Source organism: Equus asinus, chromosome 7 (genome assembly GCF_041296235.1).
Source record: "Equus asinus isolate D_3611 breed Donkey chromosome 7, EquAss-T2T_v2, whole genome shotgun sequence".
NCBI lineage: Eukaryota > Metazoa > Chordata > Mammalia > Perissodactyla > Equidae > Equus > Equus asinus.
In genome coordinates this window covers 37,877,599-37,892,491 of record NC_091796.1, presented here as the reverse complement: position 1 = coordinate 37,892,491, position 14,893 = coordinate 37,877,599, and the positions used below count along the sequence as shown (strand labels likewise).

Below are 14,893 nucleotides of genomic sequence, written 5' to 3'. Positions count from 1 at the left end.
CATGACACCAGCTTCTGGGTGGAGATACAACACTAAATTCTTGCAGGCATTTAGAAAGCTGTACTGTTTGTTCCTGTATCTTCTTTCCTTTTCCCAATTTTCCTTCTGTCCTTCATCTTTTTTCTCTTTTACTTTGTTTCCATTCCCTTGCCTCATCCTGTGTTCCAATGTCAAAGGAAACTTTTAATATTGTCATCTTTTACAACTGTGAAATTTTCAGTTCTGCATTATCTACAGGGCATCTCCAACTTTCACACAGAGCTCCTTTTGTGTGAAATGTATACAAACTATATACTGATATACCTTATATACACTATTTATAATATATACACCATATACAAATAATCTTAAACAGCTTTTTTGGCATCAAATTGCCTTTCACACATTAGTTAGCAAACAGGTCAAAGCTGCCCCATGATGATGCTGCAGTTAGCATTTCAGTTTTATATAGCAGTCTGTGATTTTATGTGGGTACTGATACTTGTGATAAGAAAGAAGGATAGAAATCAGACATGCAAAGAGTGGCAAATATTTAGGTCCACTCAGATACTCCCTGGACTTCAGCTGGTCAACCATATATTCTGGACTAAAGGAAAGTGAGAACAGAATTTAATAATTCTGAATTGGGATTCGTCAAAAAATCCCAGGATCCAAATGCAAAGGGAATTTCACAAATCCAAAGAGGAAGATATAGCTTCTTTATATTTCACGAAAAGGCAAGATGGCAAATTGTTACACATCTTTTGCTTGACAGATTGAAGGAAAGTTGATGGGACTGCCATCAAAATCAGCATCACAACCTCCAGCTCAATCCAATAAAAACTATATCCTTCTTCCCAACTTGAAGAGCAGTTCTTCCTGACTAGTAAATGGTATTCCTATTTAACCATGAGAATGACATATTCTTTTAAAATTACATTGTCTATATTTAATAATTAATCTATGTCCTTCCTAATTCTACATCTCAAATACTACACAGGGGCTTAAAAAACATCAATAAATATAGTAAAGAATTTTGCTCACTGGAGAAAAAGAAATGTCCCTCATAGTATATGATTTTGTTGCTAAAGTTCAGTATAATTTATTTCTATTCACATTTTTTAGGAATGCATTATGTGCAAAGGTGAACGCTGACTTACTACATTAAGTTTAAGTTTCATCAGCACAATCTCCTTTTCCCAAAATCTCACAAAGGATCTCACTTGGTCCACTGTTCCATTCTCATTTCACAGCCATTATGACTTTAACGGCATTACTTATATTGTTTCCGGCTTACTGGCCTAGACCTCCCAAACATTCTTTTGTTGATCAGAACAAAAAAGTAGAGAGATTCTCATAAAATGGGTGTGAGGACACCCTGTTTTCTGATGGATACTAACTAGGGGGGGGGAGGGATGTCCAGGTAATTAGGCATTTTCAGTAATTTACACCACTGAGCTGGCTTTTTTCTATTAACTATTTCCTAGGGGAAAGCTCTCCCCTTTGAGCCTACTGTCTTAGATACTATCTTTCTGAAAACGCTGGGTGATTCCAGTGATGTTATCATCTTTAGGTAACTACAGAGAGTATGTACAACCTGCTTGGGTTGTCAGTAAGGTCAACAAGATCCAACATGGATTATACCAATGACTGGTTTTCCAGACAAATGACCTTCATCACTCCAGGGCCTCACCAGCCTGGAGGGAACACTGCCCTTTTCCTCTGCTCCAAGCTCCACTCAGACACACACTCCTCACCACTGCTACCTGGCCCAAGAAGGGGGGATGCACAGGAGTTGACTCTCCTGATTGTTTCCACTGCAGTACCTAGTCACTGTGTGTTATTCCAACCTCCTGCTTCCAGGTGTTCCACTTCCAGACAAAGAGAATTTGTGTAAATGCTCCCACCTCTAGGAGGGCACATGCCAGAGTGTGGTTGATTTATTCAATTCCTGTTAGTAATCCACCTTCTAAGAATACTGCCATTTGGGGGGGGGGGGGGCACCCATAGCATTCCTTCTCTTACAAGAGCAGAACCATTACATACATCATATAGAGCATATTAACTTCTTCATTTCCTATATATCTATGTCTCCATTTTATCTATACCTATCTTTTAAGCAATCTTCCCAATCATTATGAATAGAACGTGCTCTGACAATGGAAATGTTCTATATCTGCACTACCCAACATAGTAGCCAAGAGCCATATGCAGCTACTGAGCTTTCAAAATACATCTAGTGCTGAGGAATTAAATTTTAAATTTTACTTAATTTCCAATTTAAAAGCACACGTGCCTAGTAGCTACCTACTGAATAGTACAATTCTCTCTTTCTCTACATTTCACCTCAAACCCTCCATTTCAAGCGTCTCTCCCTCCGTTTCATTTCTCCCTCCTCACTTCATCTCCCTCTCCATTTATTCCTCTTTTCATTATATCTCTCTTCATATTTCATATTTATATAATAGATATGTAACACAATATGTATCTTTATTATACAGTTAAATGATAAAGACAGATTATACTAGATTTTATATTTCTTTATATTTTAACATACATTATCTTTTCTACAAGTTCTAGAAGGGAAAAGGTGCAACTCAGTATAACATCTTGGAAAGTCAAGGGAAGAATGCCTAAGCACCTATTCTGCCTTTGTTTTCTCTAGAGAATAGAGTGAAAATCTAATTCAGGCAAGGAAATAATGTGAACACTACACTTTAATTAAATCCAAGTCTCTTAACATAATTAATTACATTCCAGAACACTGGGATAAAAGGTAGAAAACACTTTAGACCAACTGGATTTCTGAGACAATTACTTCCAAGAAATCACAAAGAAGTACCAAAAGGGTGAACACAGGCAAATACTGTACCTAATTTGAAAAGAGGTAGATTCCATAAACAACAGACTAGTAGGCCTGAGGCAGGTAAGTCAGAATCTCAAAAAATGATTGAACATATTGTTTATAAAAGAACTCAGGAATCCAGGTGCAATCACTGAGATGCTAAGACTATAAGTAGCAATATATACACTTCCTTTTTGAGAGAATTATAGATATAAAAATACTGCAGACATCTTACACCCTTTTACAGTATCTGAATAAATAAGACATTTCACTGGTTAAATGATAAGGTAATGATAAATGATAAGCTAGCTAGAAAATCTCCAAGTTTTTTTTTTGTTTGGGGCTGGAACTTCTGAGGTACTGACTATATGCTGGGCAGTTTCAAGTAAATCCCATAATAACCATATAAAGCAGGAACAGTTACTACCCCTTTTGTGCAGACAAGGAAACTGAGGTCAAATGCTTTGCCCAATGTCACTGAGCTGGTAAGTGGTGAAGCCAAAATTTAAACTCAGGCAATCCAATTCCAGTCCCCACTCTTCACCACAAACCTAAACTGCCTCTTGAAGTGTTCACTGATCTAAGACCAAAGTCAACCAAGAAAAACTTCTAACCATAGGCTTATGTTTCTGGACTTATATCTTCAACACATAAGAATATTTTTACTTATAACTTAGAACATATCTTTAAGAAATCTGCAGAAGAAACAAAACCAAGAGAGCCAAAATAAGAAATAACAAAAGTCACATTTAAAAAAAAAACTCTACATGCTAAAATATTGACTCAGATAATAAAGACACATATATTTTAAAAACTAATTATAGAGCCAGCCCTGATGGCTTAGTGGTTAAAGTTCAGCATGCTCTGCTTCAGTGGCCCAGGTTTGGTTCTTGGGTGCAAAACCACACCACTCGTCTGTCAGTAGCTGTGCTGTGGCAACAGATCACATAGAAGAACTAGAAGGACTTATGACTAGAATATACAACTATGCACTGGGGCTCTGGGGGGCGGAAAGAGAGAGACAGGAAGACTGGCAACAGATGGTAGCTCAGGGTGAAACCTTTCCCCACAGGAAAAAGAAAAAGACCCAACTACATGAGAATTTGATGAACAACTCCAAAATTAAGAATGGGTCACATTAAAACAAAAAAGAGGTTTAAAGTAGTCCCAAAATTAGTATGGGCAAAAAAAGATGCCAATGTTACACGGTCAAAATATACACACTCCACACACATAAAACCACCCCTCAGAGCCTAGGAGTAAAAAACAGTTTATACGCAGGAAAAACAAATGCCACAAGTTATTTATGCTATAGTAAAGATTTTATTTACTATAACTTACTTAAATACTCCTTGAAGAATAGAAAATATAAAGACTCACCACACATTTTACTATAATTATTTACTTTGCTTACTGAAATGATCTTAGATCCTTTCTCAGAACCTATTACTTTCATCAAACATATACTTTCAAATATTTACTTGCATAATTCCTAAACACTTGGGTTAGGAAAAGTAATCTAACAGTAGAGAAAGAAAAATGGTTTAAGCATTCATTGCCAGCAATAAAAAAGCAGCTAACCAACCAAGAGACACATACTAAGGTTTATAAGAAGTAGACAACAGCTAATTAAACAATATTTTACATTTACATTAAATAGGGCCAAACATTCCCATACACTTGGCCAAGTTCTGGAGGTATGTTATGGACATTTATACTACTGATTCTCCTATGAGCCACTTTAAGAAAGAATGCAACCAGTGCCTTTTGGGACTCCCAGCAGCACGGAGAGGATCCAGGTAACACAATAACCAAAGCAGTACTAGATGCTGTGGCTGATGTGCTGGTCTAGTAGATGCAAGGTTCCAGTCAGGTCTCCACTGACTCGGCAAACTCACAAAACTGGCACTAACTAATCTCTGACTCTGATCCCCTTTCGACTTGCCCTGGAGGTGTAGAATCTGTGAACTGGCCAAGTAAGAGCTATAAGACATCCCTTTTGCCAACAGAGACCCATAAAAATCTGACTAAACAATCTCCATCCCCAACATTAGACAAGCATGCTGTAAGGAAGAATAAATACAACAAAAACAACAGCAACAATTAAAAACACCCATGGAAAATACTGAAGGAAAATGATAGAAAGGAGGAAAAATGATGAGAAAAGATGAGCAATGAAGTAAAGATTTGGAAGATTCGATATATATAAAATAGGAATTTAAGGAGAAACCACAAAAAATTGAGAAACAAAAATAAAAGGCAACTTAAGTTTTCCAATAAAAGGGCACATCAAACATCAAGCAAAATTAATGAAAGATCAATATCTTATGTATATGCTAATCAAAGTGTTAAATGTGTAGGAGAAAAGAAAAAAAATACAGTAACTAGGCCAAAAGCGAAAAAGGAAAAAAAGTGGGGGCCAGCCCCATGGCTGAGTGGTTAAGTTTGCATGTGCTGCTTCGGCAGCCTAGGGTTTCAGGGTTTCGGATCCTGGGTGTGGACCTAGCACCGCTCGTAAAGCCATGCTGAGGTGGCGTCCCACACACCACAACTAGAAGAACCCACAACTAAAATATACAACTATGTACTGGGCGGCTTTGGGGAGAAGGAAGAAAAATTTTAAAAAAGTAAAATAAAACACTACTAAAAAAAAAAAAGAAAAAAGTGGCCCAAGAATTCTATATTTCATTTGAGCCTAGCTGTAATGGGTGAAGAGAAAGGAAAGCCACCCTTATTATTTCGAATTATGCATTTTCACTATCAACAGTAGGTTGTAGTTTTTATCTTCCATTCAATATTTGTGGTTATCTCCCACATGTTCCTCAATGCATGAATGTACATGTGCACACACATATAAAAGTATATATTCGAACAAATACTTTTGTGAAATTTCTTAAATAAAAAGGTATATAATAAATTTCTAGCAACTGTTCAGAAAATGGAAAAGACTACTCTCAAAACAGTGTGCTTTGTTCACATCAGAAATATTCAAAGAGAAACTAACTAATCTGTTTCATCTTTTGGGAAATGTTCTAGAATCACTTCCAGTACTAGGGGGATCAAATGATCTCCAAACTCTGTCTAGTAACAAGTATCATCAACCTTAAACTATACTATGACATTACAACAAAAGACTAATAATCCAATTAAAAAATGGACGAAAGACTTGAATAGACATTTCTCCAAAGATAAACAAATGGCCAATAAGCACAGGAAAAGATGCTCAACACCACCAATTATTAGGGCAATGCCAATCAAAACCACAAAGGGAGACTGCCCCACACCTATTAGGATGGCTACTATCAACAAAAACAGAAATGATAAGCGTTGGTGAGGATGTGGAGAAACTGGAACTCTGTGCACTGTTGGTGGGAATGTAAAATGGTGTAGCCACTATGGATGGTATAGTATGGTACGGTGATTTCTCAAAAAATTGAAAAGAGAATTATCATAAGGCCCAGCAATCCCACTTCTGGGTATATACCCAAATGATTTGAAAGCAAGGACTCAAAGAGATATTTGCTATGAACCCATGTTCATAACAGCATTATTCACAATAGCCGAAAGGTGGAAGAAACACAAGCATCCATCAACAGATGAATGGGAAAACAAAATGTGGCACACACATATCATGGAATACTATTCAGTCTTAAAAAGGAAGGAAATTCTGGCACATGTAACATAGGTGAACCTAGAGGACATTACGCTAAGTGAAATAAGCCAGTCACAAAAAGACAACTACTGTATAATTCCACTTATATAAGGTATCTAGAGTAATCAAATTCACAGAGACAGAAAGAAGAATGGTGGTTGTCATGGTTGGGGGCGGTGGAGAATGGGGAGTTGTTTAATGAGTTTCAGTATTGCGAGATGAAAAGAGTTTTGGAGATGGGCTGCACAACAATGTGAACAGACTTACTACTAAACTGTACACTTAAAAATGGGTAAGATGGTCAAATTTATGTTATTGTGTTTTACCACGATTTTTTTAATGAAAAAAACTATACTATCACTTTAATTCTCCTAGAATTTCTCCTACGAACCAGTTACTTTTAGAGAATAATGTAATTTAAATGATCTAGTAAAATGCCAAGAACAGAAAAAATCATTATGTAAAATAAGGAATTCTGATACTTACTGTTAACTGTTATTCACACAGATTGGGTCACATGAATTTACATCAATAATATGTAAGAGTCTCACTTCTACCTCCCCTTGTCATCACAAAGGATGCCATTTTGTTTTCTTAAATCATAGCTGAACTGAGCATAAAAATCGTATCACCTTATTGCTTTAGCTTTCTTTTTTCCCCCTACTTCTAAGAATTTACAAGAAAATTACCACAGATAAGCAAAGATTTAGGTAAAAGGTGATTCAAAACAGTATTTTTCAATACCAAGAAACTGGAAAAAACAATTGCTAAACCATATGTAGCTGGTTAAAGAAATACGTCTTTACAAAAATGACAACTATTAAAATAAGAATATTTATAATTATGGTAAAGTGTTTACAATAAATGTGCAAAAAAGACAATGTATAAAATACCATGTACTGTATGACTTCATCTTCCAAATCTTGTCAAAGGTTACTCAAGGGATGATGAAATTTTAGGTGGTATCTGTGTGTACTTATCACTAGTTTCTAAACTGAGGAGCACGTACTACTTTTACAACTAAAAATAAAAAAGAAAACTTTCATTTATTGACCTACCTAAAACCAAAATCATTCTTTCCCCGCCCAAATTAGTCCCCTAGTTTAATACCCTTTCGGTTAATGCCAGAATCATTTGCCCCATGGTTTTCGAAATCTCATTTATCACTCATTCCCCCTCCTCCCCTACCCTCAGATCGAATTAACAAATTATGGTGATTCAACTGTTTCCCCATCTGCATGTTCATTTTCTCACTGCTATCATCAACTATAGTTCAGGCCTTTATGACCCACGACATAAAATTTTCTAATCAAGTCCTATCTAGTCTCCCTATTGCAAATCTTTCACCATTCTAACCCACTCAGCAACTACAATCAGGTTTTCAAACAGTGCCAATGCCACCACTCCTCTCTACCCTTTGGACTGTTATAGCCATCTCCTCAGGCTGACATTCAGTGCCCTTCACAATTTGGCTCCAATCTACTTTTCAATCTCATCTCACTCCTAAGAACTCTAAGCTGGTACAGTAACAACAAATGATAGCAGTGGATATCAGTTATTGAGCACTTACTTTGCCTCAGGCAGGATGCTAAATGCTTTATATGCATAAATCTTTAACCACAATGCCTCTACTGAAGGGTGCTACTATTATCACTTCAGTCCATGAATGAGTGAACAGGCAGAAGGCAATTACAGCTTAAACTCTTCTCTTTCCGTAAAAGAAAGAACACTGGCTTAAGGACTGATTTTATTCATGGCACCGGTTCTCCCAGGAGGTATCACTGCCGACTTACAAACTTAGTACTGAAGCACTGCTGAGGACTGTTCATTTGTTTTTCATGTTTTCTAACACATTGTTCATGTTTTATTCTGAAGGAAAAAAAGGGCAAATTTACAAAATTTTACAATTTTAAAATAGCCATTCATTCCTTTGTTCAAAATGCTCAGCTGCAGTCCTAGAAACTGAGGTCTGTGAACACACAAACCACTTTTTTTTTTTTTTAACTATTGGACTATACTAATATGACTTAAAAATTAGTTAACCTATTGTGCTGGATACAATTTTCTTCAAAAGTCTCAAGTATCTTTAATCATTTTTATTTATTAAAGTATCATTCTTTTCTGATTTAATCACAAGATAAATCACCAGTTTAAAATATTATAGACTTCTTGCAAATTACATTTGTATTCCATACATGCATTCATCATTTAGTGGCCTACTAGCATTTATTTGCTCAACAGAAACACCCGTGTGTGTACCAGGAGAAAGGTTTTGCTCCAAGTATATTGAGGATATGGCAATAAACATGAAAACAAAACAAAGTTCTTCCTCTCATGGAGTTCATGTTCTAGAGGCAGGTACAGAGGATAACCAACTATACAAAGTTTTAAATTTTCAAATAGTGATAAGTACCATGAAGGAAAAACAAAAAACAAAATGACAATGTAACACAGTGGGAGGGAGGGGACAGGAGGAAGGGGGGCAGGACAAAGGGTCAGTGGAACCAAATGAATGGAAAAGAGGTGACACAGCAACATAAACCTGAATGAAAAAAGGAACCGAGAAAAGCTCAGGAAAGAGCATCCCAGCCACTCTGTCAGCAATTAGCAAAACAAAAACCCTGATGTGAGAACATGCTTCACTGCTTTAAGAACAAAATGCATGCCTGTGAGATGGTACAAGATGAGGTTAAATGGAGACTCATGACTAGTGAGCTCAAAGCCATATATGGAGTTTAAAATAAGATCCAAAAGTGTACAGGGAAGCACTGGAGAATCTTTTTTTTTTTAAACAAAGTATGATGACACCTGATTTCTTCTTAAAAGATCAATCTGGCTGCAGTGATGTAGGGGGTTAAGAGAGGGAAAAGGAAGATCAGTTGTTAACAATCCAGGCCATGAATGACATCCACTTAGATAAGCGTGATTTGGCAGGAGTTATGAAACATATATATTATAGTTCTATTTATTTAGACACAAAAGGCCTTTCATTTATATGACAAATTGAACTCACGTTTATCTCCACTCTCTCCCAAAAAGCCACTAAAATAATAAAGCAATTTATAAAGGCATAAACCCACGAAAATGGAGATGAGGCAACCACAGTACACAGATGTCAGGAAACTTTTGGAAGATGGAAAAAACTGAAACAAGGGATAATGATCAAAAGTAATGCAATTCATCTGAGGAAGTCTGGACAGGCTCAGGACTTTGAGATAACCAAGCTCCTTAAAATGTAATGCTGAGTCTTAAGGCTGACAATAAGGATCAATTAAAAATCTTTACATCAATCTCTTAAAACACTTATCCCACAGAGCCAAAAGATGAGGGATAAGAAACCAAGCCAAATATCTGCATTTGGAGATCCAAATCACACAGATTAGAGGTAAGGCACTGTTCTGAAAACAGACGCCCTATGTTATCTACCCAGCAAATGTGATGCATTTTCTCTGGAGAGAATGGCTGAGAAGACATATAGATAATATTCAGGAATCATCAAAGACAATGATTTAGTACAATCTTACTGAAAGTCAGATTGGTAACATGTATCAAGTCTTTAACATGAATCAGCAATTTCATCTTTAGGAATTTATCACAAGAGATGATATATGTGAGTAAAAGAGTTAACTAGAGATGTCACTGCAATACTGTTTATAAGAGCAAAGCAACGGAAACAAATAGTCATAAGAACATACAGTAGTTAAATTATGATACATCCATACATTAAAAAGGAAAATAGTGACATGATAAAACACACATAATATATTACATGAAAAGGACAATATACAAAATAATACACGGAGCCAGTACATAGGCCTAGCCTTTTGCTTATGTCGCTTTTTTGCTACAATGAAAATAGATTACTTGCATAATCAATCAAAATAATTAAAAGATTTACATGGTTCTTGGAAAATGGCTAAATTAACCATAAAAAATTTTAGACTTAATAATATTTAGATCTCAAAAAATAATGTTAGAAACCATTAAGAAACTAGTAACATTTGCTTCTTTTAAAAATCCACATAGCTCCATCTTATCAAATTACCTCTAAATTTAAACAATATGGTTTCAATGGAAAACAGAGCAAAATGTAAAGAAATAACTGAATCACAGATGAAAGATTCCATAGTCAGTTCTATATACTTCTTACAACTATGCCCTTGAATAATATTTATAATTTGATGATAATCATCAAAAAGCTACATGCAGATAACACCTTCAGCAACAGATTTTTAAATCTGCATTTTCAGTGCTATATATTTAAAACATTATTTCCTACATTAATAGAGTGTGACACAGGAATTTCATTAAATGTCTTAGGCAAAACAAATTTATCTTAAGCATTTAAAAAAACGGAAATTAAACTTTTTGGAAAACAAAAAGTTTTATAAAAGTAAGCTCTCCTGAAAAACCTGGAAAATACTGTCTAGCAGATAAAGGACAGACAACAAAAGCAAACAGTATGTCCAAACACAGGGAAAAGGCCAAGTAAATTAAGAAATGTCTACTTAGCAAAATGTTGTCATTTAAAATATTACATATGAAGGCAAATGTGTATAAATAATAATTGAGAAGTAAAAAATTTATACACGGTAATCATGATTAGTTAAAATTACAGACATGAACAACACCAAAAAGTAACACAAACAAAAACCTAATGTATAATTAACAGTGGGTAAAACAAATGGGCCAGTGGAATAAATAATTGCATTCCCACTAATTATTAATCAATAAATGAGATGGGGACATTTCCTATCACTTTCAAACAATTAGTGAGATGCCTACATCATACATACCACGAACAAAAAGTTCTAATGAATAAAATTATTGGGGAAAAAAAGCCTACAGAAAAATAGCATAGTACTTTTATAGTTAGGAATTGAGAAGGCCATCTTAACTATGTCCAGAAAGCCCAGAATCTAAAAAGGCAAAGACAAATATTAATACACAAACAAAACCAAATAGAAAAGCAGTCAACTACATAGGGAATTCGCAGCAGAAATAAAAAGTCTAATAAATATTTTTTGAAGGTGACCAATCTGAGTGGAAAAAAGAATAATTTTTAGCCTATTAGATATGCAAAAACTTAAAGATCACTGACATTCAATGTGGGCAATGCTGCATAGGAAAAGATGCACTCACACTGCAAGGTGCTTAAAAACACAGGGCTTGAGTACACTATCAACACTTAAACATACATTTCCTTTGACCCCGCTATTCTATTTCACTTCTAAGAACCAATCCTGCAGATGTACTTGCACAACTATACAAACCTGGACCACCAGGATGTTTTCTGTAGTACTACTTATAATGCACAAAACTAATAAAAGTAACTCAATGGATGCAATCTGACATCATGAGAAGACAGACAGACTTAAATAAATATTCATACAATGAATAATATGTCCTCATTTTTTAAATAAAGTAAACCTAAATAGACTGACGTAAAAAAAGTAAACCTAAATAGACTGACGTAAGTCTGCAAAAGATAAACACTTTCCTCTCTGACAGCTTTCCTATCCTGACTTCTAGAACTTGGAACTATGATTTGATTTCTCCCTTTAAGAGCCCTCAAATTGTGATTTTCAATTTTCCATGGAAATCTATTCCATAGACTAGAAAATCAATTTTCTATGGAAGTCTAGCAATTTAAAATAGATGAATTTACTACAAGATAAACGGATTTTATAAAAGCATGTTTCCCTATACCAACTGTACCATGAAAAAGAAGTATTCAAAATAGAGCAACAAAGGTAAGACATAATCTCATTGAATATGGAACAATTTCTGATCTCTATTTTGCCCTCTCTCCAAAAATATAAAAATCAAAATGTCATTTTAATTCCCCTATCCATAAATGCCCTCCAAGATAATAAGCTGGGTGAACAATAGTTTATGCAATAATTTCGACTTCTGAATAAATGATTCCTACAGCAATCTATAAAATATTTTACAAATATAAATTAGACATTGTCTGTTTTAAGTTATCTGTTTAATAACCAGCTAGTCACAAGTTTAAAAAATGATGATTCATAATTTCCGAAGTTTTTTTAAACCTTCATGTTTTCATTTATCACAAATGCTTTAATAGCGGCCTCTTTAAGAAATATGAAATAGCCAATTCCTGAACTGATACTTTAACTTCAAGTCCCATTTTCAACAACAACAAAGAGCAATTAATGACACCTTACTACATGGCAATCACAGTTCATGTTCAAAGGTGCACAGTAACTGAAAACTATTTGATGATATCACAGCTGATATGGTAAGTAAAAATCTTGACATCTCGGCCTCAACTTCAAAGTCATGCCACCTACTTGGTACAAAAAAAAATGTCTAAATATCTCAAAGCATTTTCATATCTTCTGACAAAGGAATCGCTTAATTATAAATGATAATTTACAAAGAGTTCTGTGGAATAACTTCCTGGTTTATTAGAAATCTTAAGTATTTCTTTATATGTAAAAAACATTTAACATAATTTAAGTGGTTTCTTCCTATGATAAAATCTAGTCATGCTAAAACAATGAAGAAAGTTCCTAGAACACTTTACTTCAAAACAGTGACTGTGAGGAGGGGGTAAGCAGAAAGAGTTGGAGAGAGAGTGCTTTAGCTTTTGCTGTCACCTTACATTGCCTTAAGTAAAACTTGGAAGCAAATTACGCACTTTCGGTGGCAGATTCCCTGGGTTCTAAACAATTTACTACCTCTTTGTGACCCTGGGCGAGTTACTTAATCTGCCTGTGCCTCAGTTTCCTTATGTGTAAAATGCGGATAATAATATTTCCTGCCATACAGGATTCAATGAGCTGATGTATGTGAAGTGCTCAGAACAGTACCTAACACATCGTAAATATTATTATTGTCAGTCTCACCACCTGTAACTATCAACTATGAAATCTGGCTGGAAAGCACTGGGAAAAGAGGGGGTTGGGAGTAGTATCTGATTTTTTTTCTACACTTACATTTCAAACACAAAACTCTATTTTTGTAATCAGTGATAACCAACTTAAGTGAGAAAGCAGTATAAAGTAGAATAACAAAGTTCCGGTCTTCTTTACAATTTTCAAAAACATGAGACAATACAGGCTTTGGAGTTTGATATTTATTTTTAGCAGGAAGAATATGCTAATGATGATGACATCGTTAGAAGATACGCCCATGTCCAACACCTGCAACAGAAGCTCAATAGAAGTTAAAGAAACCATACCAAAAACTAAAGACAAAAATCGTATGACATTACTTACCCTTAATTCCACTAACAATGAAATAAGTAACAACATGTTTAAGGTTGAAGTTTCATCACAAGATCAAGAACTGGCAAGTTAACTATCAAATGATAGGTATCCTTTAAAAAAAGTCTATCTTTTCCTTTCTATGTAGAATTGGGCAACTTCTCTAAAGGTAGAGGCTGGTGCCAACAAACTACACTCTGAGAGTGTATATGTGAGCAGAGGAGGAGCAAACTGAAAAGAGGTAATGCTAAATTAAGAGCTGAGAATTTGGGGTGGGAGAGCCCTGCTGCTGATCCTTAATCAAGTGATTGTTCTCAGAGGTAGAAACAGCAATCACCTTTGGCACAATGAGAGACTGCTGAAACAAGAACTAAACACTAATAAATAAAAGTAAATAAAGACAGGCAGTATTATAACATACCTAAAAATTTACAGAGAACTGTCTCTAAATACAGTCATGCGCTGCAGAGTGATGTTTCGGTAAACAACAGACCACATATACCACGGAGGTCCCCTAAGATTGGTACCATATAGCCTAGATGTGTAGGAGGCTATACCACCTAGGTTTTTGTAAGTACACTCTGTGATGTTTGCATAATAATGAAATGGCCTAAAGATGCATTTCTCAGATCATATTCCTGTCATTAAGCGACGCATGACTGCAAATAGATCCAGACAAATTAGAAATTCTCCTACATATTATTAGAATAAGAAACTCCTATAGAAGTAAACAATTTAAACAAGAACTAGTCAAGTGAAAGATTCTATTAAATAAAATCAAATCTGGCCCATCCATCCCTGACAATGGCTACTCTGCTCAAAGAAAATATGGGAGTGTTTCTTTTTTTTATCCCTGCACCTCCAGACTTCTCATCAACAGTATTGATCATCGCTCAATTTAAAGGAACAATGACTTTCTCCCTAAGGGTGTATGAGCCAAGAGTGGGGTGGGACTATGTCAAGCATCACAATCAGGGATGGAATGGGGAGTAACTTGAAACTACCTTCCAAAGCAAAACTGATGAACTGTTCAAGGACAGGTAGACTAGCATACTCAAACAAATTCTATGCCCAAAGAAGTCCTTTTATTTTTCAATTGTACACGCAAAAGACTGCGTGTACTCAGAACAGGAATTAAATAAATACAACCATAATTTAGTGTAGTTGACACCAGATTTTATA

At 35.3% G+C, this 14,893-nt stretch overlaps 1 protein-coding gene across 2 annotated transcripts in view; it reads right to left on the bottom strand.

The window, feature by feature from the left end:
• RPRD1A (regulation of nuclear pre-mRNA domain containing 1A) overlaps positions 1–14,893 on the bottom strand; it is an 87,755-nt gene that overhangs the window by 28,427 nt on the left and 44,435 nt on the right. The window contains exon 7 of one of the 2 annotated variants that reach the window (XM_014829291.3): positions 8,582–13,648. The exons of the other annotated variant lie outside the window; for it this stretch is intronic. Coding sequence (XP_014684777.1) covers positions 13,445–13,648 — 204 coding nt within the window. The 3' untranslated portion in view covers positions 8,582–13,444. Of the gene's footprint in view, positions 1–8,581; positions 13,649–14,893 lie in introns of those variants that run through there. 2 annotated transcript variants of the gene reach the window in all.